General features: G+C 41.5%; 1 protein-coding gene across 1 annotated transcript in view; it reads left to right on the forward strand.

Annotated features, from left to right (window-relative positions):
- FAT2 (FAT atypical cadherin 2) overlaps positions 1-25,665 on the forward strand; it is a 69,735-nt gene that overhangs the window by 42,178 nt on the left and 1,892 nt on the right. Inside the window, exons 12-22 of the mRNA XM_018555586.1 lie at positions 1,554-1,787; positions 4,621-5,007; positions 6,571-6,785; positions 7,352-7,489; positions 8,535-8,678; positions 8,934-9,131; positions 10,391-11,198; positions 13,116-13,261; positions 18,117-18,522; positions 18,610-18,763; positions 19,922-20,475. Coding sequence (XP_018411088.1) covers positions 1,554-1,787; positions 4,621-5,007; positions 6,571-6,785; positions 7,352-7,489; positions 8,535-8,678; positions 8,934-9,131; positions 10,391-11,198; positions 13,116-13,261; positions 18,117-18,522; positions 18,610-18,763; positions 19,922-20,475 — 3,384 coding nt within the window. The remainder of the gene's footprint in view (positions 1-1,553; positions 1,788-4,620; positions 5,008-6,570; positions 6,786-7,351; positions 7,490-8,534; positions 8,679-8,933; positions 9,132-10,390; positions 11,199-13,115; positions 13,262-18,116; positions 18,523-18,609; positions 18,764-19,921; positions 20,476-25,665) is intronic.

Below are 25,665 nucleotides of genomic sequence, written 5' to 3' on the forward strand. Positions count from 1 at the left end.
AACGAAGGGGAAAGTTTTATGAGCAATTGCAGTGCATTCTGATTGATTGGACAGTAATCCGTGTATTTTCCTTGTTAGCATATGACAACTGAAGCACAATTTTCTGGTGTCTGCCGTGCACCCAGTCTGTGCTCTGCTGTACAGGTGTACAGGGAAGAGGCTAGATCAAATTCAGATACTTAAACTGGCCATACACTGTGCAAATTTCGTCCAGTTCTTGATGACCCAACTGAAATTTGCACATGTAGCATCCTTCCATTAGAAAATGGTTGAAGCCAGATTGAAAGCATGTGAACATTGACAGCAGCCAACCGGCTGCTGCAACCTTTTGAGTATGTCAGAATACAATGCATAGAATACAATTCATTAGCGTGAATGGAGAAATCTGGTATATTTTTTTTGTTCAGCCCGCTGGCTGAACTCATAAAATGTCACAGCATATGGTCAGCTTTACAGTGCTTGCATTTAACACACACATCTAAGGATGTAATAATGAATGCAGAGCTGCATTTATTTGTGTACTTTATATCTGCATGGAGTTTAGCCTTAAATAGTAAAGAGAAGGAAATCTTTGACTTTTTTTTCGTTTTGTTTTTTTTTGCTTTGGTCCCTGATGAAGAAATGTTTCCTCACTTCCTTATAGGTAGACACAGGACAGGAAGGTAGGATTGCTTCTTCTGCACTTTAATAGCACTTGGGGACCCTCAGGTACCCCCAGGTACACACCTAAATATGCAGTTAAGCTACATAAAAGGGATTTTTTTTTGCCTTTTTTTTAACCTTTGAAATGATTGTATTTCAGTACATCCAGTCATGAGATTTACACAGCCCCACCAGACTGTGCAGGCAGGCTGGTTACCAGAATATTCTCTGTTCGCAGGTATGAAACATAGCTAGGTTGCATCTGCTTCCAGGATCTGACACATGTGACAGTGAAGGAGCAGCAGCAGGGGTCATCTCTCTCTCATGTTCCAAGTCAGGACATATGTAGGCAGTACTTATGATTGGCTCCTAGTGCTTCATATCCCTTTCCCAGTCTGAGTACTGCGGAACAGATTATTATAAGCCATGTTTAGGTACTTAGATTAGCTGCATTTAAAACTACATTTGATGATTTCAAGTTAATAATAACTGTATTAATTGGTGTTTTTATATGTGCTTGGAGTTTAGCTTTAAAGTGACAATAAGCTCAGGAGTTAGATCTGATCATCTCTGAATTGGTGCTGACACTGTCCTTCTTTCTGGAGGTTGGCTACTTTTGTTCCCCATGGTCCCTGTGTGTGTTGTAAAGTAGTCACCGCTCCAAGCTGACTCCCATGATAGACTACAATCTCCCGTTTAGTTTACCCATTTCTATTGAGACTGCAGGCCATCACTCCTACTCCTGAGTTTATTGTCACTTTAACACTTGTATCTGCATTTAATACAATTTTATATAAGTTTTTTTATACTTTTTTATTATTTATTATATATATATATATATATATGTTTTTGTTAAATAATACAGTATTTTTGAACTGCTTTCATAAAAGCTACTGATTGTGTCTGTACAGGGGAGTTAACAACGCTGGCACCTTTGGACAGGGAACAAAAGGCATCCTATCACCTGGTTGCAAAAGCCTCAGACGGAGGAGGACTTTCATGCCAGTCAGACATTGCCCTGTCTCTGGAGGATGTCAATGACAATGGACCAGTTTTCTCCATGAATCACTACTCTGTAACTGTGTATGACAACACAACTTTGAAGACCCCTGTGGCGGTGGTCATTGCTAGAGATCCTGATGAAGGTAGAGCAAAATATATTTTCTTTAAAATGATTCCTCCGCTAACCACAAAGGCAGCCATCTTACAGCATTCTACATTTATCTTGGAAGATTTTTTTTACATAACTGCAGCATGGGAGATCTCTAAACCAGTTTAATGTGTAAATAAAGGCAAAACTTTTTTTTGGATAGAGTAGGGAATAAAATAAGACCAATGCCAGGGTGTTTTATGTCCCCAAGAAGTAAGAGGAGATCTCTCCAAAGCGCAGAGATATCCCTTCTTTGAGTCCATGTACACTGACTTTCCGATCAGATCCCTGTGTCAGTTCAGGCGGATCTGATCAGAAGCCTAATGTTAGTCTATGGGCAGCCGTATCTAAGCGGATATGTGTCCGTTTACATCTGCTTACCCCCGACTCTAGGCCAGGTCTGGAAAAACAAATGGAACATAGTTCAGTTTTGTATGACCTGATCGTGGCGAGTTAGGGGTAATCTGATTTAAACGGACACATGTGCATTTACATGTGACTCCCCTTAGACCAACATGGGTGCTGTATTTTCAGTTTTTTTCCTCCATTGCAAGATGTAAAAAAGTAGACTGACACGCATGTCACAACGGTGACATCCATTCCGAACTGCTTCAATCAGCAGGACATGCGTGCATGGTTTCCCTACTGATTGGAACTGAAGGTGCCCGTGTGAAAGGGGCCTTAGACATTTATCATCAGTAGAGGTGTTTCCCATTGCAATATTTCACCTCACCTCCTGTTTCTGTGACAACTTAAAAATGTTAGATTTCCCATCATATTATGTATAAGCTTCCATGGTCACCAGGACAGATAGGGAGTGTGAGTCTTCCCAGACAGCAATAAAAAAAAAGCTGAGTTTCTAACCCTTCCCTACTTTATCCAAAGCTAATACAAAAGGTGTGGGCTTTACATCCGCTTTAATAACAATAAGGACAGTCTGCATTTAAAAGGGGCCTTGAATGTACAAAACTATAAGCTAAAGAATGGTACTGCTAAAGAATGGTTGCAAAGCACAAAATGGCTGCCACCATTCTGTTCTGTAACTTCTCTTTATGTTAATATTGTGTCTTTAAAAAAAAATTAGAATATGATGTTGCAACGTGGTCAATTTAATTTGATTTGATTGATTTACTAAGTGCAAGTCATTAGATGAAATATATTTTGATGACTATTATATTAGTCAGGAGAAATATTTCAGTTGATTGATATTGCTCCTCAGGATTAAGGCCAGGTTCACACCATTTTCCAGACAGATCTGGAACGCAGTGCATTGCTTTTTGCCGCGATTTTACTGCATTTTATTTTTAGCTTAAAATGGGCTTTCAGGTGTGGTCCAGTGCATTTGCATGCTTTTGTATGTGTTCCATTCCAGACCAGAGAAATTGTGACAAGCAGTATTTTTTGTCTGGTCCGGAACGGACTGCGTTGGTGTAAACAGAGCACAGAAATACCATAGGGATACATAAGGATGCTTTTTTGGTCCGGGAACAAACTGTTCTGGTTTGTACATGATCCGGACATGGTGTGAACAAGCCCTAAGCTACCATTGGTGATGTCTGCTTAATGCATGTTTGTGTTCAAATCAAATTATGGGGCAAGGTCTTCTGGCAACCAAGGTGAAGATGTCAAAGAAACCTCCATGAGCAGAGATGGATACATGGCCCCAACAGCTCACCTCTCAATGGTCTGAATTGGCCCCAAAGACTGTTTAGTTGTTAGATTGTGCAGACATGTACTAACGGCCATTTAATGTCTATGGCCAGCTGTAGAACACACCTATCCTACATTTTCCCCATGCTTATTTTCTTCCACTGTTTGTCATCTGGCCAAACTCTTAACTTTCTGCATAGTAATACCATGAGAACTGTAAAAGTTCATGAGCCATATCACATATTATTGCTATAGATTTTATTATTATTAAATATAATGTATACTTTATGGTAAGTGCTTTTCATGTTTGCGGATGAAATATGCTTGAGTTAAAGGCTCCAGTACTTAACTTCAGGAACATGACATGTGCAAACTCCCTCTCCAGTGCTGATATCTTCTCCCCAACTTCTTCTGGGTTCGAGATCTTCTGCCATTTTGACTGGCATGCACACAGGAGTTAATTCATACTGGTACTTAGGAATGGTGAGAATGTATCGAGAGCTAAGCATGCACCCTGCATGTGAGCAGGCAGGTGAGGATGTTGTATTACAGAAGAGACATAGTGGGGGTGATTTACTAACCTAAACACACGCACGCACTAGGTGCGTGTGATTTTTACACAGCAAAACGTATTTATCAACCAAAAAGTCTCTAAAAGCATATTTCCACTAATGCCATATATGGAAAAATCATGCACACAATGCATATATAATGCTGCTTCACAGTTTAGACAAAAATGGTTAGCTCATGCATTTACATTCCTGCATTCATCAACGCAAGCAACACAACATAGAGCTAATTTACACAACATCACCTTGTAATTCATGCAGGGCTTTGCACAACACATCTGCTGGGTGTGTACACACTACAAAGGTGTTTAGATTCCACCCATAGATCATGCTGGGAGGGAACACACTACAGAGGTGTATACATGTTCGTGGTGTGTTTATAAGGTTAGTAAATCAACCCCAGTATGTCTCTTCTAAAATAAAAAGTCTGGCTACTTGCAAATTTTTGGAAAAGTTCTATTTTATGTTAATGTATCTATTCATGTATACTTGCATGTAATAGATGCTTTAATTGGTGCAAGCACTACTGAGGATCACCATTGTAAAATCTTGCCAAAATGAAATAATATTGTTTTTAATTTAATAACAATTATTAATTTTTTTGTTTAGGTTTAAATGCTGAAGTTCTGTACTCCCTCTCAAACTCCGTCAATGGACTTTTCTCAATTGAAGAAACCACTGGTGTAGCTCGAATAGAGAAACCTCTAGAAGACATGGAGGATGAAGTAATTGAGTTAACCGTCTGCGCCACAGATCGTGGCTTTCCCCGTCCACTTTCCACATGCATACCCATTACCGTTTCTGTGGTATCTCTCAGTTACTACCGATCGGTGTTCGGAAACCCAGAAAATGTCATAAATGTGCCAGAAGACCAGTCAGTTAATTCAGAGCTTCTCAATCTAGCACAACTGACACAGGACATTGAGAGCAACATGAAAATAAAGTATGAAATCTTGAACGGGAATGAAAATGGCATATTTCGTCTGACTGATACAGGTATGGTGCTTTAACATTGAAAGAAAATAATTTACAGTAAATTGCCAAATTTAAAAGCTGCAACATCAATACAAAAATAACCTGTGGAGTCAACTCTACCCAAAACTGAAATTTTAGGTTTCTGTAGTTGACAGCAAATTTATTACATGGTTCTCATATCACAGGAAGACTCAGCAAGAGTTTTTGCCACTAGAATTCCCTACTCTAATGGCTATTCCTGATAACAGTGCCTCCCCCCACCTACGGATGTTCTCTAGTGTAGAATAAGCAATTCAAAAGACATCTGGAGGCAAGAAGTCAAGAGTGACACCATCAGTATGACCTTGTGCATGGAGAGACACGAGACACTAACTACTGCAAACAATGTAATTTAAAGGAGAACTATGACGTGAGTGAAAATCACTCATCCTCATAGTTGGAGCCGACGTGTGACAATGAAACTGTCACACATCACCTCAATAGATCGGGAAGTGAGCGAACACATAACGTCGCTCGCTCACTTCTCGATCATCTCCCTGCAGAGAGCGGTCAGTCACCACTCCCCGCAGGTATCCCACCCTGCTCCGATCTTCCAGCACTGACTGGAGGAATGGACGGGGTACAGCTGGCTCTGCCTCTACATTGGCAGAGCCAGCTGTCATTCACGCAGCTGTCGGAATCTGTCCTGGCTGCGGTGGTCTCAGTATACTGAGCGCTGTAGCTCGCGATATACTGAGCTTTGGGTCACGGGAGGAGGTTAGTATATGTCCTCCCGTGACCCTTAAGAGAACTATGGGGAAAAACACTTTTAAGTCTCACAGAGATATAGAAAGCTGGTGGGTCTTTCAATCCACCAGGTCACACCTAAAACTGTCATATCTATTTTTGATTAAATTCACCTGTAAGTATCATTCTTCCAAATCCAAATACATGCACATGAGAGCCTTTGAAGGTTCTATCATTAATTAGAACTTTTGTTTATGTGGCATTTGCAATCTGTATGGTTCATCCACCTGTACAGACATGATGAGCACTGGAGAAGCACTCTTCACCTTTAGCAGCCACCATTTTAAAAAACTTTGTGAGCTTTTTTTCAGAAAAAGAACAGTGAAGGACTCAAAATGCACACTATAAAGCCACACTATACCCTATTACATTCAACTAGAAGAAGGAGTGTAGTGCCCTTTAAAATAGTCCAGTGACTAATAAATAAGCTTGACTGGGTCCTGGGCATGCCTAAGGATATAAATAGCAATGGAGCACGTGGTGAGCAGTAGGCCAGAAGGAAGGACTTGAAGCATCATACAAGTCAGGTCCTGTTGTCCATGCATGATGGGGATAAACGGCAAGCCACTGCCCAATAGACACCAGATCAACAGCTGACTACCTGATAGAGGACCACCCTATAAACATCAGCCACACAAGCGAGTGACAAACAAGTTCTTTACACACCCACTGATTATTGTATGGTGAATCATCTCAATCATTAGTATGTTTTTTACCTTAGAATATTATGTTTAATTTGTTTCTATTTAGATTCAACTCAATATTAATAAACTTTATGTAATTTTGATTTATTTTCAGGCACATTGTACTTGAATGCAAAGTTGGACTTTGAATCCCAGTATCAGTACTATCTCTCCGTAGAAGGAACTAGAGAGAGCTCTCCTCCTCTAAGTGATGTGACAGTTGTTGTGATAAATGTTACGGATATCAATGACCATAAGCCTATCTTCAAACAGGAAGAGTACCAGGCAGAAATACCAGAGGATGCAGTGGTGGGCGATCTAATTGTGATGGTAAGGAGCCAAAGATTGGGGGGAAAAATCTTGGATATAAATTATGTAAAATCTAATTGTTATTTAGCCATAATTGGTTATCAACTTTTTACATTTTTTTAGCGTTAGGTGTAGCTGATTGTAAAGATGACTGAAAAACATTAGTTTAATCTTAAGGTGGCCATTCACAGTAGATCATTATCTGTAACATATGTGGCCATCCTTATAGATCACCACATGTGACCAGTCCAGACATTCAGCACCAATGGCGAACTTCTGGAGTGTGCTGGGCATAGCAGTAACCATAGGAGGAAACCATGGACACATTGGGCAGATAGCAGATATCTGTCCGTATCAGATGTTGCAAACAGGTCATCCAAGGCATCATTAGCAGAAAATTGTGTCTAAAACAACCTAACCTGTCAAGTTTTTCTGATGTACTAAAACACTACACTGATGACCTGAAAAATCCAATTTCTCTGTAGCTGTGGGTTTCCAAATTTTCCACTGTGTAGCTGTCCGTTTTTCACAAGCTTTGTGTCAGTACCTACTCTTACTAACGTTTGATCTTTCCATGTTAAACTTAGATTTCGGCTGTTGACTTAGATGGACCAAAGAACAATAAAGTCACTTTAAAAATTGTGAAAGGAGATCCCCAAGGTCACTTCTCAATACATCCTGAGCGGGGAGATCTTAGAGTTCTAAGTCGACTGGACCGAGAGCAGGTACGTCTTCTCCAGATCCAGCTTGGTCCTGATCCTGTTTCGCTAACTTTCAACCTCAACATCTTTGTAATCATTCACAAGACATGCCTGTGTCTGTTCTGAGTGTTATTTTTAGAAGCTGGTTTGCAATGTTATGCAACATTTTGTCTTTGAAGAATCTTTTGTTCTGCTTAATTTATTCTTAGCATGCAGTGCGACATGTACATACCACGTTATACCACAATAAAGTGTACTGTTCAAAGAAAAAGCAGCCTGAAGGTTTTTGTGGGGCCTCTTGAGCCTAGATGGCTTGGATTTGAAGACAAGAAATTACAATGATTAGAACTGTTTGACAATTTGGGTTTACTAAATACAGTATATTCAGATTAAGATGAGCTCCTGGCAGATATACAGTAAAAGACACTAGGGCTGCAACCAACTAATCAATTAATCAATAATAATCGATTATGAGAATAGTTGTCAACTATTCTCATTATCAATTCGTTGGTTGGATTCCCTAGCTCTCTCTTTCATGCTGGGAGGAGGGCACAGCAATCAGTGGGTAGGTGCAATAGCCAGCCTGTATTGGCTATTACATTTTGAAATGGCCAATAGCATGGCCTATTGCACCAGCCCACTACCTGCTGTATTTACATTCAGCTGCCGTCTGCTGAATCTTGCCACTGGCAGCTGCCATTCCCTGGCTGAAGCTATTCAAGTGCCATGTGCTTTCAATTATTTAAAAAAAATATATCTAAAAGGTGGGAAAAAAGTCATTTTCAGTTTCAGCCTGACAAATTCTGCTGCGGGAGGTGCGTTGAGGTGCCAACATTTCAATGGCACCACAAACGTGTCTCCCACCCAAAGTGTGATCACCCGCACTGCAACGCAGTGCGATTGCAAAAAATTGTACATGCAGTTTTATTCTGAAGTAAACTTTATGTCTATAACACTGCATTTGTGTATTTTTTTAAATTAAGAATGGTATTTTTTTAAATCCGATTAATCGATTATTCGGCCAACTAATCAATTTTTTTAATCTAATGATATCTTTGATTTTTAACAGAAATCGAAATACTCTCTTGTGGTTCGTGCAACTGACAATGGTGACCAAGCACTCTACAATGAGGTGACAGTTCTGGTTCACTTACTGGATGTGAATGATAACCCTCCCATGTTTTTACAGTCCAACTACAGTCTTGTGCTTCAGGTATGGTGATTTTCTGGCTTATTGAAAAAGAGAAGGCAAAGATAAATGACAATGTAATAACTACTTTTTGCCAACAGCAACTAAATGGATTTCTGTTTACTTAAGTCAGAATAATATAAGATAAATTATGTAATTCTGTAATATGGGTTGCTGCACTCTGCACAATGAAACTTCTGAATTTGTCTTTTTGATGACATGCTACTGTAATTTGTGGCCACTGGCCAGACTCAACCTTTACTGATATCTTCTCCACAGGACAGTTCCCCAGCTGGTTCTAGTGTGTTGACACTTATTGCAACAGATAAGGATTCTCCCAAAAATGGGCCACCGTTTAATTTTCAGATCATGGGAGGAAATGAAGACAACATCTTCCATATCAGTCCAGATGGTGCCCTCTCTACTACAGCTGTCCTCAGCAGAGGTGCCAAAGAGAAGCATATCTTAAAAATCAAGGTAAGGTGTAAGCAGAAGTATCCCAGGTGGCATCAGACTAGAAAAAAAAATAAAGGCTGTAATAGACAGAAACCTAGTCAATGAGGCCATAACATAATCAACTGCCCAATCTCCATTTGAAAGGTGTTCTCACTATTCAGACCTAAGTCTAGGAAATCAATAATTAACACTAAAGCAGAGGGTCAATAGAATTATTTGGACTATAGGTGTTTTCATTTTATTTGAAGTTAAAGCAGATTTTGCACTAAAAAGCAAGGTCTGCTTTAATAGCCCAGTGCCTTCGTCTGAATAGTACAGACAAACTGTAGCAGGCCTCATTTTACGGCAGGTGGTAATACCAGCTTAATGCATCCCAGTAATCATGGTGTTGATTTACATACTTTGGATATATTTTACCTGAGACGTACAGTAGGGGGAATTTCTCATAGCAATTGCAAGTGCTTGAACTTGCATGGAATATATTTGATGCACTTTGCACCAGATTTATGATGCTAGTGTGTTGTTCATAAATGAGGTTTAATAGACTCCAGTTAAGAAGACTTGTAACTTCAGGAAAAAAGCTTAACTGTCGCTTCTTGAAAAAGGGGTCATAGGGACTCCTTAAGTTGGGATTGTTCTGTTAGGTGATGCTCCAGTTTCAGACAGCCCCCGAACATGTGCAGATGAAAACAGGTGCAAAAAACATGCAGTTGACAAAGTAGTGCAAGCTCTAGTCAAAACTGGTGCAAAACACGTGCGGTTAGAAAAGTAGTGCAATCTCAGGTCAAAACAGGAGCACATGTTAAAAGACAGATTTGCACATTTAAAAAAATGATCTAAGAGGCTAAAACTGTCGCGATTGATTTGATAAATTCCCCCCAGTATGTTTATGTCCTATGAAGAGGTCAATGTTGTTTAATATATTCTTTGACAAAGGAATTACAGTAAATGCAATGGACAAACCTAGTCTAGTCAAGATGATATCCTTCAATTCTATTAGACAATTATAAACAAAATTGTTTACACAATATTACTAAAGCATAATCATCATATTTCAAATGTGGCAAAACACTCATGTACATGAATCAAAGGCTTGGACGTTGTTTAAGGAATGTTTACCTGTAAAACCAGACCTATGTCCTTGGAATACACTGGAAAGGCATTAGTCCATAACCAGACAAAGACATAATAAGGGGCTGGTATGAGCAGCCTTCTGTCTTTTTTTTTATCTGCCAGGACAAAAAAGTATGAACACTAACTATTACATTCTGTCTGTTTAGGTTTCTGACAATGGCATCCCGCACCTTTCCTCTTTCACTTTCGTCAGCATCCAGGTCATTGACCAAAGCCGCCACTCTCCTACAGTGCTGCCACTGGAAATATTTATCACCACCAGTGAGGCATCATTCCATGGCACTGTGTTGGGCAAATTGCATGCCACAGACCAAGATCCTCATGACACATTGATGTATCGGTTGGCTGAAGAGGAAATTAAAAAGGGTCTCTTTTCTGTTGGAATTACTGATGGCAAGGTCATTGCACTTGAAAGTCTTAAACAAGGACATTACTTTTTCAACGTCACAGTCAGTGATGGGTCATTTACCGCTATGGCACCTGTTCATATCTACGTCTGGTGTTTTAATGAGGAGGCTCTCCAGCAATCATTGGTTCTTCGATTTAAGAGCTTATCTCCAGAGGACTTTATAGGGGACCATTGGCGCAATTTTCAGAGATTTCTTGGGAACCTGCTTTCAGTAGACAGACAGCAGATTCAGATGGCCAGCCTTCAAAAAGATGAAACATCATCATTTTTGGACCTTGTCTTGGTGGCTGGGATGGGCTCTACCTCACTCAGTGAACCTCAAGCTTTTGCTGAAAAAATCAGTGGAGTGGAACAGGAGCTGGACCAGTCCATGGGTTTACATATTGAGAAGATATTTCACCTGCCCTGTCATGGCCTACAGTGCAAAAATCGGACATGCCAGGAAGTTATTGAGTTGGACCCATCAGTATTATCTTCATACAGCACTGCCAGGCTCAGTGTTATTACACCACAGCACACTCTACGACAGGTCTGCACATGCAACAGTAGGTTCATTTTACTGTTTAACCTTCTTTTGACCTTCTTTCCCTTGAAAGTATGATTCTGGGAAAATATCTTTAAAACATGATTTTAAAGTGTATAAAATCAAATTTTTTTTAGTTTTTCGATACAGCAAGAAGGGGTTAGCAAAGTTGTGATTGCTGTTCTGTGTCCACGCTGCGCACAATTACCCTCTCTATGTGTCCTGCTGACCATTATCACTAGAGCTGAAAGTGATGGGAAATCGAACATTTTTAGATGTCAGCAAAACAGGAATAGAGGGGAAATCTTCCAATAGTGACTGTCTAGGAGGCTGTGTAAGAGGAGATGTCTCCCCACACTGGACATCCCCCTGCTTTCTGTTGTATCTACAATGCAGGATGGGAAGATACATTTTCCCAATGGAACACAGATGGAAAAAAAACTGGCAGGGGTTTTAACTCTTCCCTATTCTAGTCTATAGCACCCAGCTTTTACTAGTTTAAAAAATGAATCTTTCAAAACAAAATTTGAAAAAAACCTCCACTGGTGCCTCAGTGTACTCTGGGGACTGTATCTCCCCACAGAACCAGGGACAAGTAGTAGTAGTAGTGGGCTGCTGGAGCATTTGAAGATGCATCTTAAAGGAGAAGGTAGTTGGAAATGGTCCAGCAACCTCACAACTGATAAAAACAAATGACTGCTGAGGTGTTGAGTGAAATTCATTGAAGTGGAGCGTTAAGGAGATTGCTTCTTAATACATGATTTACACATCATCACATACGTTGCAAATAAAAACAAATATGGGTATTTTGTTTGCATTTAAAGGATCTGTCCAACTGAGTTGCATACTTACTACCCAGTTATAAACTAGAACAAAAGGTAATAACTGTTGGGGGTGAGTTTTCAGGCACTGTTTAAAGGCATAGTAGGACATAGCCATACAAGTTGGGGTAGGAAGTTCAAGAGGATGAGAAAGGTTCTGATAAATTCTGGAGGGAGGAGTTGACAAGTGAACTAGAGAGCACGAGGTCCTGTTGGAGCGAAAATATGTTTTGCTGGTATTTTGAAATGAAGTTGGTGATGTAGCTCTAGAAAGAGTTGTGGATGACTTTGTATATTGCTGTTAGTATTTTAAATATTATTCATTGGTCGAGCAGAAACCAGTGGAGGAATTGGCAGAGAGGGGTGAACTGAACAGTTGGTAAGGTAGATGAGTTTATCAGTTTGTCAAAGTCTTTGGACTCCAAAATGTGTTTTCAATAGAATCAAATGACAGTTGTACTGTGAACACACACAAAAGACTTATGCTGTGGCTAAGTTTGTAGTTTGCAGAAAAAATCTTTCTACACATTCAGTTTAAATCAGTTTCCTAGGCTGCATTTTGCCAACACTAACATTTGAAATATTCTGATTTAGATAAAAGAAGATAGTAAGCTTTGTCAGAGTCCTGGCAGAGGCGTAACTAGAAATCGCAGGGCCCCATAGCAAAATTTTGGAAAAACAAGCAGAAAAAACGCTCCTATGGTACGCCCAGGTGTGAACCCAGCCTTAAGCCCTGTTGTGGGCAGACAACACACAGCTTTTTGTGGCTGAATGTAGTCACCTTTGCTCACTGTCTTTTGCTAAACTACTTAACCACTCTGACTTTCAGATCTCTACAAGGTAAAGACTAGTCATTCTGTTGTCCATGATAAGAACTGGAAGGGCAAATTAGAGTCTTCAAGATAACACAGGAAGTATGCAGGACAGCTCTAAATGTCAAGCATTTTAAACTTATCAAATCGACAAAAAATGCTTCAAGTGGTATATTTACAGACCAAAAGTGAGCAAATAAGATCAATTCATTGTTAGGGTTTACATACACTTTAAACACTCCCTGATCATGCACGCTATTTACTGAGCAAGAACAGATAAAATATTTAACTCTTTCTTCCTCCCAGGCACTGCTTTGAGATTCGATGGGCAGAGTTTTCTACGATACCACCATGAGATTAGTGGAGAGTGGAAAGTCCAGTTCAGTCTGAAAACCCACCAGTCCAAGTCTGTTTTGGTGTTTGTAAATGGTACTCGGTCATCTCTTTTAGAGGTAGGTTTTATTTACCCGTTAATAGAAGTATACGCCATAACAATGTGATCAAAATTCATTATATATTACTAAGTTCTCTTGAATGCAATTAGTCATCCTTGAAAAAGTATCATGAGAGCACTAAATATCCGGTTGCAATCTTAAACCATAATTGTAGTTTAAGTAAAAAAACAAAAAATAAATGTTTTATAAAAAATAAAGAAGTTAGCAAAAGAATATGCTGGTAGGTTATATAACTAAATTTTTAGCAGTTATGAAAAAAAATTCCTTTTTTAATGCCCCCCAGCCTATAAGGGTCCAGAGGAGTGCCTCTATCTTCCAGCAATACATATAGTGTAAAGGAAGAGGTAGAGTTCAGCTGGCTAATAGTAAATAATAGCCAGATTGACACTGACCCCGCCCACTCTTCTATGATTTGTGTACATGCCCCCTATTGGCGACAACTTACAATGCACCTGATGATGCCCATACAGGTCACGGGCATATAACTTCATTGTGATGTACAGCTTGCAGCTGGATAAAGTGAGGGGAGCTAGCAGCTATACTACAAAGCCACAGCCATTCTTTAGGTTTTTCTCAATGAACTGAAGTATGCCACCTCAATCGAGTTTAAACAGGCTAAGTCTCAGATAGCTACTCGATTGAGGCAGTCTACTTCCTATATCTGGGCAGCGGGCATTGTGAGTGGCACTCTGCAGGGGTAGTGTTCAGCTAGACTGGGGTACAGAGCAATATTGCAGCTGGATCTGGTAGGTGTCAGTGGCCCCTGGACAAGAGGGGGGACAGTACTGTGGGGTGATGGCAGTGTGTGCTGGAGGCAGGCACTGTAATTCCTTCTCTCCCAGAAACCCAGCATGGTCACTTGCCCACTCTTACAGCTTTCACTTATTTCTTGCTTGGTGCTGTGCATGTGTTCTGCTGCATTGTGTGTTGAGAGAGTATTTTTTATGTGACCTTATGTACATTCATAATTTTATGACTGCCATACCAATCATTCTAGCATGGATTTAAAGTAATAGGTTACTTTAAATTAGAACTCCAGACAAAATTTTTAATATAACCACAGATGCCGGAAGTATATCATGAGCTATAGTATCTGGCCTGAATGGAACTGTAAATATTAAGGAAAGCCCACCAATATTTAAGGCCGTACTACCCCGTAAGACCATTTTTTACACAGCAGATTTTAAACACATTTCGTCTAGAGTTCCATATTTTGTGGGTAGAAGGATTGTGGCATATCTTATCATGTACAGAGTGAGTAGGCTCAAGATTTAAGCCCCTACCACTGTGGCAATTTTGCTACGTTCACAATTACACAATTAGTTACTGCACATGCCACACATCTATAAAAGCTACTTTAGGTATAAAGTGCAGGCACTTAGAGGTTATTGCACATGCCTAAAGCAGCTACCAAAACCCTGCTGTTAAAGCCCAACTCTGGGAATTACACAAAAACTATCCTTGCAGTGGGCCCCGTTGCACTGCAAGGGTTAAACACTCATTAAAGGTAGAGGAATACCGTGTAATACTTGCCTGTGTCTCGCTCTGGCAGGCCTCTCCTCTTCACTCTGATGCTCGGAGTTTTGGGTGGTCCTTCGTCATCCTCATGTACAATGCAGGACTTTTGGCCCAGCACTGTATTTAATGATGGCAGCATGCCATCGCTGGCCGGAGTGTCCTAGAGAAGAGGCTTCAGGGGACAGGTCGCACAGATGGAGGAAGCCTGCCAGAATGTGGAATAATATAAGTAGTACATCTTAATCCTCTTCCCATGGAGTTAACAAGCATTTAACCCTTGCAGTGGGTGGAGGGGGGGGGGGGGTTTATGGGACCACTGCAAGTGTAATTCCCAGAGTTGGGCTTTACAAACATTTTGTCAGCATTTGCATTGAAAAAGCTTGGCCTCCCTCCTGCACATTTCTATTTGCCAGTGAGGCAGCCCATCATGATAATAAACCAATAAGAATCTCAGGTTTGAGCTAAAGGTAGAGGCAAGCTCCGAAACTATGCAAAGTGTCAAAGGCAAATGGTGGCATTGTGAACAACAGAAAAAAATTATCTGCAAATACTCCATGAGTTTAAGTGTAACTGAAATGTGAATTTTACTATGTCAAGTCAAAGTTGCTAAAAAGAATTCTGGTTACTAGCTTGCAGACTTGCTAAATAAAAATATACAAGGGGCAGATCATCGAGTGCAAACAGCAGCACCCTTAATAACTAAACATTTTCCATGTGAACCTGCTCTGACCAGTGAAGTGAATTCTGATTGGTCGGTATGGGTTACTAGAATTTGCACCTTGCACTGTTTATAGAAAAAGCAAAATGTATATTTGCTTTCCAATGTACTTTCTGGAGTGTTGGTAGAACAGTTTTGATTTAAATGTTATTTTTATTAGTATAATTGTTATACAGGATTTATATAGTGCCAACAGTTTGCACAGCGCTTTACAAAATAAAGGAAGAGAGTACAGTTGCAATATAATTCAATGCAAGAGGATTAGAAGGGCATTGTTCATGATTGGCAATCACCAATGTTTGAGCTTTTCACGGCTATTATTTTATGTATCTGGTATCTGCTCCACCTAATCCATTGCATCAGCATATATGCAGGTGATACAATTGTATATTTTGCTGACACGCACACAATGACTGTCATCTAATGTCCATGGCTAGCTTCACACGTCTTTTTGACTATGTTTAACTGGGATTTTTGTTCATGTGCTCAGACATTGTTTCCTATAGTGCAGGTTTATTGTTCTGTAAATGAACTGGCTAAATATTTGCTGGTATAATAATACCTGGAATATTTATATCTGTATGTCATGTTTAAAGCACTGAAGTCTCATTAAAGATAAAGGCAGGATGTGTAGATGATCAAGCAATCTTGCCTGGAGGCTTCTTAGCGAGTCTGTGCTTGTGCAGCCTTTGAGCTTGGATTGTTGAACATTTTGTAGGTGGAAAACGTACTTCTTTTCAATACATTTACAGGAAAATGCATGTGAGCAGTACAAGGAAGGCATGTCAATTACAAGTACAAATGTATTTAGTTCTGATCAGTAGCCAAAAAGTCATATAATTGTAGAGGTTCATTAATCATTAGTTACTTGGCTTGTCTTGTAGATAGAAGAAAAACTGGTTACATTTGTCTTTTGCAATTTGTAACTAATAAAATATGAAAATGAAGAATTCATTTTGCAGTACAGACCTAGGCCGCTGATGGAGGATTTCAGTTTGCTTGTTCTGTAATTTCCTGTGCGGGTAGTCTTTATAGTAAGATGTTGAAAACGTCAGTGATATATCATAAAGACAGATATTAATGAGATCTGTGCAAGACACAATGCAGCTAGTTTCAATGATGTCAAAGAACTCTGGACTGGGGAGGTGTGGGTGGTAGTTTTGGTAGGCTGGAGTTCTCGGATCAGAAGCCCCAGGACTCAATTCAGGCACCCCAGTTTTGGATGTACAACACCACAAGTTAAAGTGTAAGGGGAAAAAACATTTGTTTGTAAACTTTATTCTGGAGTTAGTGAAGAGCTACAGGTGTCCTTACCAGCAGGTGTGGTGGACCCATGTGTAGTAGTAATAAACATAATTTGAGTAGGGGAGGACTGCCATCTCTGTCATGAATAGAAGACAGACTCCCAACCAGAGGCAGTACATGGATCTCAGGAGATAGCTGAGATCCTTGGAGGAGTGCTTGCTGTCTTGCTATTAGTTGGGGTGTTTATCATCTTCAGAAAGTACATGATTTGAGTCAGGGAACGTCTACTCTCTCAGTAATGAATATAAGAGAGACTCACAACCAGAGGCTGTACATGATTTGAGTCAAGGAACGTCTGCTCTCTGTAATGAATATAAGAATGACCCCCCCAACCAGAGGGAGTACAAGGAAAGAAAACGAAGGACAAAGGCTCACAAGAGAGACTTTTCTAGGTGTTATAGTTAAGAAGCTTATCACGTACCTGGTTGGAGACTAGATGCATGAGAAGGCCTCCCTTGCACCTCGTGTCCTAAGGACTCTGGAAGTGGGGACAGAGTCCTGACAGACAACGAGTGGCACGGGTGCCAGTGGTGTTATCATCGTGCAAGCTGAATATCTGGTTCTGCAGCAGAGCTGGGGTAAACCGAACTCCAGGGTCAACAGGCCGAGGTCACACCGAGCAGGCAGAGAAGGTACACAAGGATGAGGCAAAGGCAGTCCAGTAAACAAGGGCAGGTGGCAGGCAAGAACGGTCAAACAATCAGTGTTCAAGGGCAGGCTGCAGGCAAACAAGGTCAAAGTAAATCCGGGTGGAGGCATACTGGCAAGAATCACAAGAACTGGAAACAAGGAACACAGGACTTCAGGGCGGTTGAAGAGACAATCCAGCAATGAGGAAGTGTGCAGGATGAGCTTAAATAGGGAAGCCAATAGATGAAGAGCGTCACTTCCTGTGCGCCATTTGGCGCACTTTACCGTGCCCAGTCCATGGCGCGCGCATGTGCGCAAGTGTCCTTCGCATAGTATGGGAAATGGGACTTGGCGCAAAAGCAGCAGGTTTCTGACAAAGCTCTTAGGGAATGAAAATTATATGTACTACATGTGTTTACTCACATTTGGATGGTTGAAAGATCCCCATTTCAGTCAAGCAACCAGACTATGTGCCTGTGAAAAATATGGTTGTAGATGTGGGTCGCTCTCAGTGCTTGACACAATATCCCAGATAGTCCTGTCTGATATGGCGATCCACTTCCAGTATTGGATAGTAGCCGAGGTTGGGTCTAAAAAGTAAAGATCAAAAAGGAGGTCTCAAGCAGAGCCCGATGATGTAGAAGTTCCCTTTTTAATCTCTGTTTGTTTTTTGGCCTACAGCTTGATAATGGGTATTTGCATTATAAACATCAGTGCCAAGGAATCATCACCAAGAACCTGCTTTTGAAGACGATAGTAAATGATGGCATCGTGCACAGTATTATCCTTGAGGTGACAGCCAAAACTGCTAAGTTCCATGTGGACAGCATAGAATCTGAGCTGCCCCTGCCAGACTGCTCAGGACATTCATCTCACCTGAAAATTGGGGCAATTATACAAGAGTCTGACCATGTGTCTCAAGGATTCCGGGGCTGTCTGGATAACATCAGTATCAATGGACAAACACTGGATAGCCTAGGCCAGTCTATTTACCAGAAAGGCACATCACCATGCTGTGAACACAACCATGCTTGTAGACACAACCCGTGCCCCAGTGAGAAAATGTGTGCAGAAATGCCTGATGGAGGTAAGTGATTCTGACTGCTTTAGAAAGTTGGTTGCTTTAAATCATTAGCTGCCAAGACGTTAACATTCATATTATTTATTTCTCCAGCATATGCCTGCCTCTGCCATTCTCCCTTCCCTAGTCCCAGCTGTGTCCTGGGTAACAACCCCTGTGCCACGTCTTCTTGCCCACAGGGCAGAATTTGCTCAGCCATGTCCAATGGATTTGCATGTAGCTGCCCTCCGGGATACCAGGGTGAACGGTAAGATTGTCTTACAAGTTTTCTTACTTTGATTCAACTACAGCTAATCATTATGGTGTTTGGAGAAGGTGAGGGTTGAAGAGACCAAAGCTACATTTCTGTGAATCTTGCACCTTGCTTCTGAAGGTCCTCAAGCAGCTAGTTTAATACTTGAACAATCCACAAAATCATGCATGAATGCATGGAGAGAAAATGATGTACCTAGTTCATTGTTATGCTGGGCACACACCTTACAACCATCGCAAGACTTTTGTCTTGCGATGGTTGGAAGGTAATTTAAAAAAACGCACGATCTGCCTATCTTGGAAAGGCAGATCGTACTTGCAATGATCGGAAGCCCGCCCCGATGAGGAATGCCGAACGGTGCCGAATGGCGAATGGATGCTACACACCCAATGCCGCACGGATGTTACACACCCGCTGAAAATCGTACGATTCTCGGCGGGTTTTCGAACATGTTCGTAAGATAAAAGTCGTGCGACCTTACAGTAGTAGAGGTCACAAGGCTTCCACACACCTTACGTTAATCGTATGATCGTGGGATTTCCCACGATTATCGCACGATTATGGCAAGGTGTGTGGGCACCTTTATTCAGTCAGACATGAAAAACTAATTTAAGAATTTTACCTTTGTACACTGGTGATTAAAGCAAACCAGTCCCAAATGAATTCAAACCAAGCCACCAGCTGTCTTGTTTACAGAAAGCCAGAGCTTAAAGTGCATCTAAACCCAACATCGAAAATGTATATTGCAGCTTACCGGTCCTTGAGTGAGGTGACTGCATTCATTTTCTTTTTTCTGGTTTTCCCCTTACTTTTTTTAAATGTTTTATTTATTGAGTATTTAACAATATAAGAAGCAATAACAAAAGGGATCAGTAGGCACAGAATTTTAACCTTACTTTTTACCTGGTGATCTTGGGAATAATACACTTCCTTTCCTTGGGTGGCTATGCATACTCCTTCACTGTATCTATGGAGGGAGCCATGGTTGCCACCTAGGCTGGATTTCAAACATATGTACCTTTGTTCATCTTCATTACATGGCGGATGGGGAAATTAGTAGTTTATAAAAATAACTATAACATTGTTTTAGGTATATTCTGTAATACCTTATTAGCACAACCTAAATAATTTGACAAATTTCCCTCTTTGCAGATGCCAGATCGCCGTGAGAAGCTGCCTGGATGGCTTGTGTGTGCAGTCAACTGAGCCCTGCATCCCCAGCAGCACGTGTAACTGCAGTGACGCTAACAGCGGTCAGCTATGTATAGGGGGGAATATGCCCACTCCTGATAAGAGGTTCCTTATAACTGGTGTTCAGGAGATAGCTGAGATCCTTGGAGGAGTGCTTGCTGTCTTGCTATTAGTTGGGGTGTTTATCATCTTCAGAAAACGTCTGTGCCAACGTATTGCTACCCACAAGCCAGCTGCACAGGAGGATCCAGACCTGAAGCACTATATATCCAGAGACATAGGTGTGGGAACCCAAGCAACGTCCATGGAACTGAATATCCTTAGTCCTGCTGCACTGAATCAGCTGGATGCTGAAGGACAGCCACGAAGGAACCCTGTCCCAGAACTCCTTACCTTTTGCAAGCCCCAGACTAGACCAGTCGTATGCAGCGTGGCTCCAAATCTACCTCCTGCACCTCCGTCCAGCTCCGACAATGAGTCCATCGCCAAGAACAACTGGGACTGTGAAGAGAGCAGTAAGTGCCTATTCTTATGGTCCTGTAAGATCAGTTTAAGTCTATCTTTAACTTTTTTTTTAGTTTAGATTTCAGTAGGGAAGGGTTGGGCCAACAGTCAAATTTTGATTGCTGTTTGGGAGAGACAGTCTCCCTGGAGGGTACACAATTTGTCCTACTGACCATTGTTACCAGGACTGAAATTCAGAGAAAATCCAAAATGTTTAGTTTGTCAATGCAACAGAAATCTTCCAATGAGGACATTTGTTCCAGTTGCAGCTGTCTAAGGGGGATTTGGCTTTAGATATACTTTAATAAACTCACCGGCTCTATAGGCGGTCTTGCACAAATAGAGAGGCCCCATTTCTAGTGTGCTGTCTGTAGTGATAGAAGAATGCAGAGGAAATAATATAACGGAGCTCACTTCAGTTGGCTGCCACTCATTGTAGGCAGTGGCGTCACAAGGGAGGTGCGGGGGGTGCGGCCCGCACTCGGGTGACACCATTGGAGGGGTGACACCAAAATGACTGTAAGTCACCTCCCTCTGAAAAGTCGGGCGCTCGGTCATGGACCGAACGCCCGACAGTATCAGGAGAGAGGAGGGGACCCGGCGGCATACCTTATTCCACCGGGTGGCTGTCTCCTCCTCTCTATCTGCCGGCGCCCATCACCAACATGGCCGCCGGCAGGTATCAGAATACTGCCGCACGTGCGCGATGTGCGGGGTGACACTCGGACACCGCTCCGGGTGTCACCCAGCCTCGGGACACCCCTGATTGTATGCATGGCACAAACAAACAGACATGTCTGGGACATAATCTACCGGTCATGTCCATTTCCTGACTGCTAATCATGTGACCATTGTGTATACCATGGCAAAGAAAGTGCTTATGTAAGACAAAAGAGAATAGAAAATGGATTTATCAAAACGGGAGCAAACAGAATCTGGGGCAGCTGCCCATAGTAACCAATCAGCATCCCTCTTCAGTGTGTTCAGTTAAACTTTAAAAACTTCTGCAGATTCTGTCTGCTCCAGTTTTGATAAATTCCCCTCCATGGCTTCTCCTGTTGAAGGGTCAGAGATTTATCACCAAAACACATTAGTAATATTTATTCCAATAAGCATGATGGTCATGTCCTGGCAATCTGTTGTGCCTTCATGACAATTGTTTGCTGCTGGCGTCCTCTTGGGCTTGACACAAACACTTCCTATTGGCTGTCCAGTGACTGGGTCCTCTCAGGATCCAGAAGAGGAGTGACGTCATTGCAAGGACACAGTAGGAGACCAGACAGTGCGGGACAATTTGCAGTGCTGGATTAGCAGTCCACCATACCTGGAAACGGGACCTGAAGGGGGGACTTAGGTTAGTATAGCTTGCTTCACAAGGTATGGTCAAATAAAAAACCTGCAGAATGGGTTCGAGGGGGGTGGAAATGAGGCATGGAAGTGGGGTTCATATTTTACCATGAAGGCCCCCCCTCCAAGAAAAAGATTAGATACTTAAAAAAACCAAAAACATTTTAGAGAAAAAAAAAATCAAACCAAACCCCCTCCTCTTCCATGTCCCCAGCTGCCCCCCTTCTCGTCCCCAGCTTTCAGCTCCCTGACCCCACACTCTCCTCTCACATGTCCCCTTCATAATCTCAGCTCCCTATAACTCCCTCTTCGTGTCAGCAGTACGCCTCTGACACCCAGGGAGTTGGAGGTTTTCATAGAACACAGGCAGTTCTACGATCGGCATTCCCTCTGCATGATTAAGGGGCGTGGATAACTGCCTCGATCATTCTTCATGCTGCGCCCGGAACAGGGTGAGGGGCGCAGCGTAAAGCACGCAGGGCCCAGGACAGGAGGAAGAGGTCCCCGTACTGATATTAGTGGTTACCGGGATATTAAATATCCTGGTAATCAGCGGTTACTACGGGCCCCGTCCTCCTGTCCTGGGCCCCCTCTAAGTGGCGGAACTCCAGGGCCCGGTCGCGGCTGCGACCTCTGCGACCCTGGTAGTTCCGCCACTGCGTTACATTGCTCAGAGTTGTAGTTTAGACCAGCGGTTGCCAACTTTTCGGACCTCATGGACCACTAAATTCATAATTTTAAATCCCGTGGACCACTAATATGAATTTTTGAAAAATATATTCATATTCTTTGTTTGAGGAAGTACATCCTAGTACATTGAGGAAGTACATCCTAGGGTCATCTTCAATACGTAAGTATACAAACGTCTAGGTGGATATAGTTATTAGGAGTGGGAAAAAGCTGATGGAAATTCAATATAGAATTACAGATGTATTTTTGACCATAGATCCCCTTTAAGAGATTTCTGCTCTAGGGAAGAAAAAGCTTGTGTTTCTTATGATAGAATGTTAGTTACATTTCAGTTTACAGTTTACACAGGCAGGTAACTCCTGTAAGTGTAGTATGTAGCAATGTAGGACATTGTTGTACACTGAGCAGCGTTGAGAGTTTGCTGACATCTGTTGGCTGATGTGAATGACAGCAGCGGAGATTTTCCTGTTTTCACTTGCTCAGAGCCTTGGAATCCATGGCGGTGTACTTACATGCTTGTGATTGACAGGATTTGCTCTCTGTAAAGGCCAGGAATGTAAGGGGTGACTTTGCCACTTTTGTTAGCAACTCCCGGGAGTCGGGGGATTGTGTAATTATCACACATTTCAGTGCCATGTACACTGACAACTAGTCTAACAAACATGAGAATGTGATTTTTTTTCCTCCGGGCAGAAACATTTGTGCTGGTTTGTAGTAGGCAGTTATCATATTGATCGACATTATGGCTCTCGGTATAGTAAAGGGAAAATGGTGAGTTATTTGACAAGTAGTTGCGACGTTAACAAATTGGGTGCAATTTTTATGATTGTCTTAAAAAATTGTTATTAGCCTATATATATATACAGTATATATATATATATATATAAATGAGCTCTACAATTAAATAACTTAAAATGTATCTACACATGAGGAGAAGAATATTATATATTGAAGCTTACCAGTCTTTACATGTGGCGGCTGCAGTAGTTTTCCTTTCTTCAGGTATTTTTCCTTTATTTTCTCCTGGTGATCCTGCCAGGAATGCATTTTATGTAGTAGGGTGACTACGTTCACTCCCCGTACTATACTGATGGAAAAGCAGTGTTATCATTCTAGGAAAGGAAGGAAACCTCTCCCTCTTCTCATCAACATAACATAGGGACGGTGTCCTGTAGTTCACAAAAGTGAGCTTGAGATAACACTGCAAAGTGTACAGGAACATAGAAGTTCTCTGGATTTCTGGCAGGATCACCAAGTTCATTGTTAGGGCTTACATACACTTTTAGGTAGGTGTATTAGTGCTGTGTGACACTGGCAGTTCTTCCACTGGTGACACCCCAGGTTACAAGGAAGGTTTGGTGATAGGATCACGGGGGTGTGGGGGGAGTAGAATGTGACAGGATCCTTTGTACTGAGACATCACTCTCTGCTCTGAATACTAAGAATGCTGATCTTTGCACCTCCCGGCAGTGCACGGTATTGCAAAAGCATGCAATGCGGTTGCATGTGGTGAAAAATAATAGTGCATTAATACATTTTCTTTACCCCATGGCACCACTGTGCATGCTATTGTGACTGTGACTTGCAGCGCTGTGCAGTGGACGGCTGCCAGGAAGTGCATTGGGGTGTCATTCACAATGAATGGCAATGCAACACAGCAGCACACCTAGTGTGAGGTGCATTTCATTGTGCTGTGCGATAGCCTGTGCTAAACGCATGGGTACTGTACCTATAGTTCAAGGCTATAGTGTTAACCGCCCAAAAGTCTGTTGTTTTCAAGCAGCAATCCACTGAAATCACTAAATACAACCAGTTAAAATTTTTACATAATTTACTTAAAAAACACATCGTAGCTGTTAGTCTCATCACTCTCACTATGTTGTGTAGTGTGAGCTCACTGCTTCTATGCAGTTTATCAGGAGTAGGCAACCTATGCAGGCCAGCCGTTGAGGAAATACAAGTCCCATGAGGCATTGCAACGCTAACAGCCATAGACATGACTCCCAGAAGCAGAGGCATGATGGGGTTTGTGGTTTCTCCACAGCTGGATTGCCAAGCTTGCCTACCGCTGCTGTTGACTAAAGTACCCAGTGCCATAATGGGGTTGACTTTTGCTTTTTTGTCCTTTCTTTCTGGCTTATAATTTAACCCCTAAAATGAGATGGAATGTAATTTATTTGCCCACTTAAATACAAATATTAATTAGCGGAGATCTGATGAAGTCAGAAATTGTAATGAAAACGTTTTCTGATGTAGACTAGATGTGTGATATATCTACAAATAGTGCACGCTGGGTGTGAGAGCGGTAAACTGTGTCTAAGGTGAAAAAATACATATTCTATACAATGTCTCATGTTGTCCTGCATGACTGGTGTACAGGAGCAAGTCACGGCTTGTATAAAATGTAAACTCACATTTCTTCCAGTGCCTGAAGTCACAGTGAAGTGTGATTATCTGGGGTGTGAGCCCATATCTATTGCATTTTATTATCTGTAATGCCTTTGTGTAAGCAGCTTGGATGTGCTAAGATGGAATAGGAGGCAGATCAACCTGTGCTAACTTGTAACAAATCCAAGAGTTACAATGTTAACATCCCGGGCTCAAGTCCTACCAGGAGGATGTATGCTCTCTTTGTGTTAAATGTGGTTCTTCTGGGTGCTCCAAGTCCTAAACCAAAGCTTACTAGTAGTTTAACTGCCAGGGAATGAAATCTACGGATTGAAATCCACATTCCACAGAATGAGCACTAGAGCACATTCCACTAGAAGGAGCAGGCAATCAGTACAGAATGCTAATGCTGGGCTTTCTAATGAGAAAACCCAGCATGCAGTACACAGTAAAGCTTTCCACTAATCACTTTGTAAAATAAGGATCTATGATCAGGGATAATAGATACTGTGACAGGCCTCTCATGGTTTGTACAACATTTCCAATCTCTCTCTCTCCGTCTTACACATACACTACAATTCTCTCCATGTTACACATGTTTCCTTTATTCTTCACTTGGCGGTTCTGCCATTACCACACTTTATATCCTAGGGAGACAACTTTTACTCACTGTCCCGTATAAATGGAAGATCATCGTTGTCACCTTATATATCCTGTCACAGGATATATATGTAATATATTAGAAATGAAGAACACCTTCCCTTTTCCTTATGTCC

The sequence above is a fragment of the Nanorana parkeri genome, unplaced genomic scaffold, assembly GCF_000935625.1.
Source record: "Nanorana parkeri isolate BGI_ZX_2015 unplaced genomic scaffold, ASM93562v1 scaffold203, whole genome shotgun sequence".
Lineage (NCBI taxonomy): Eukaryota > Metazoa > Chordata > Amphibia > Anura > Dicroglossidae > Nanorana > Nanorana parkeri.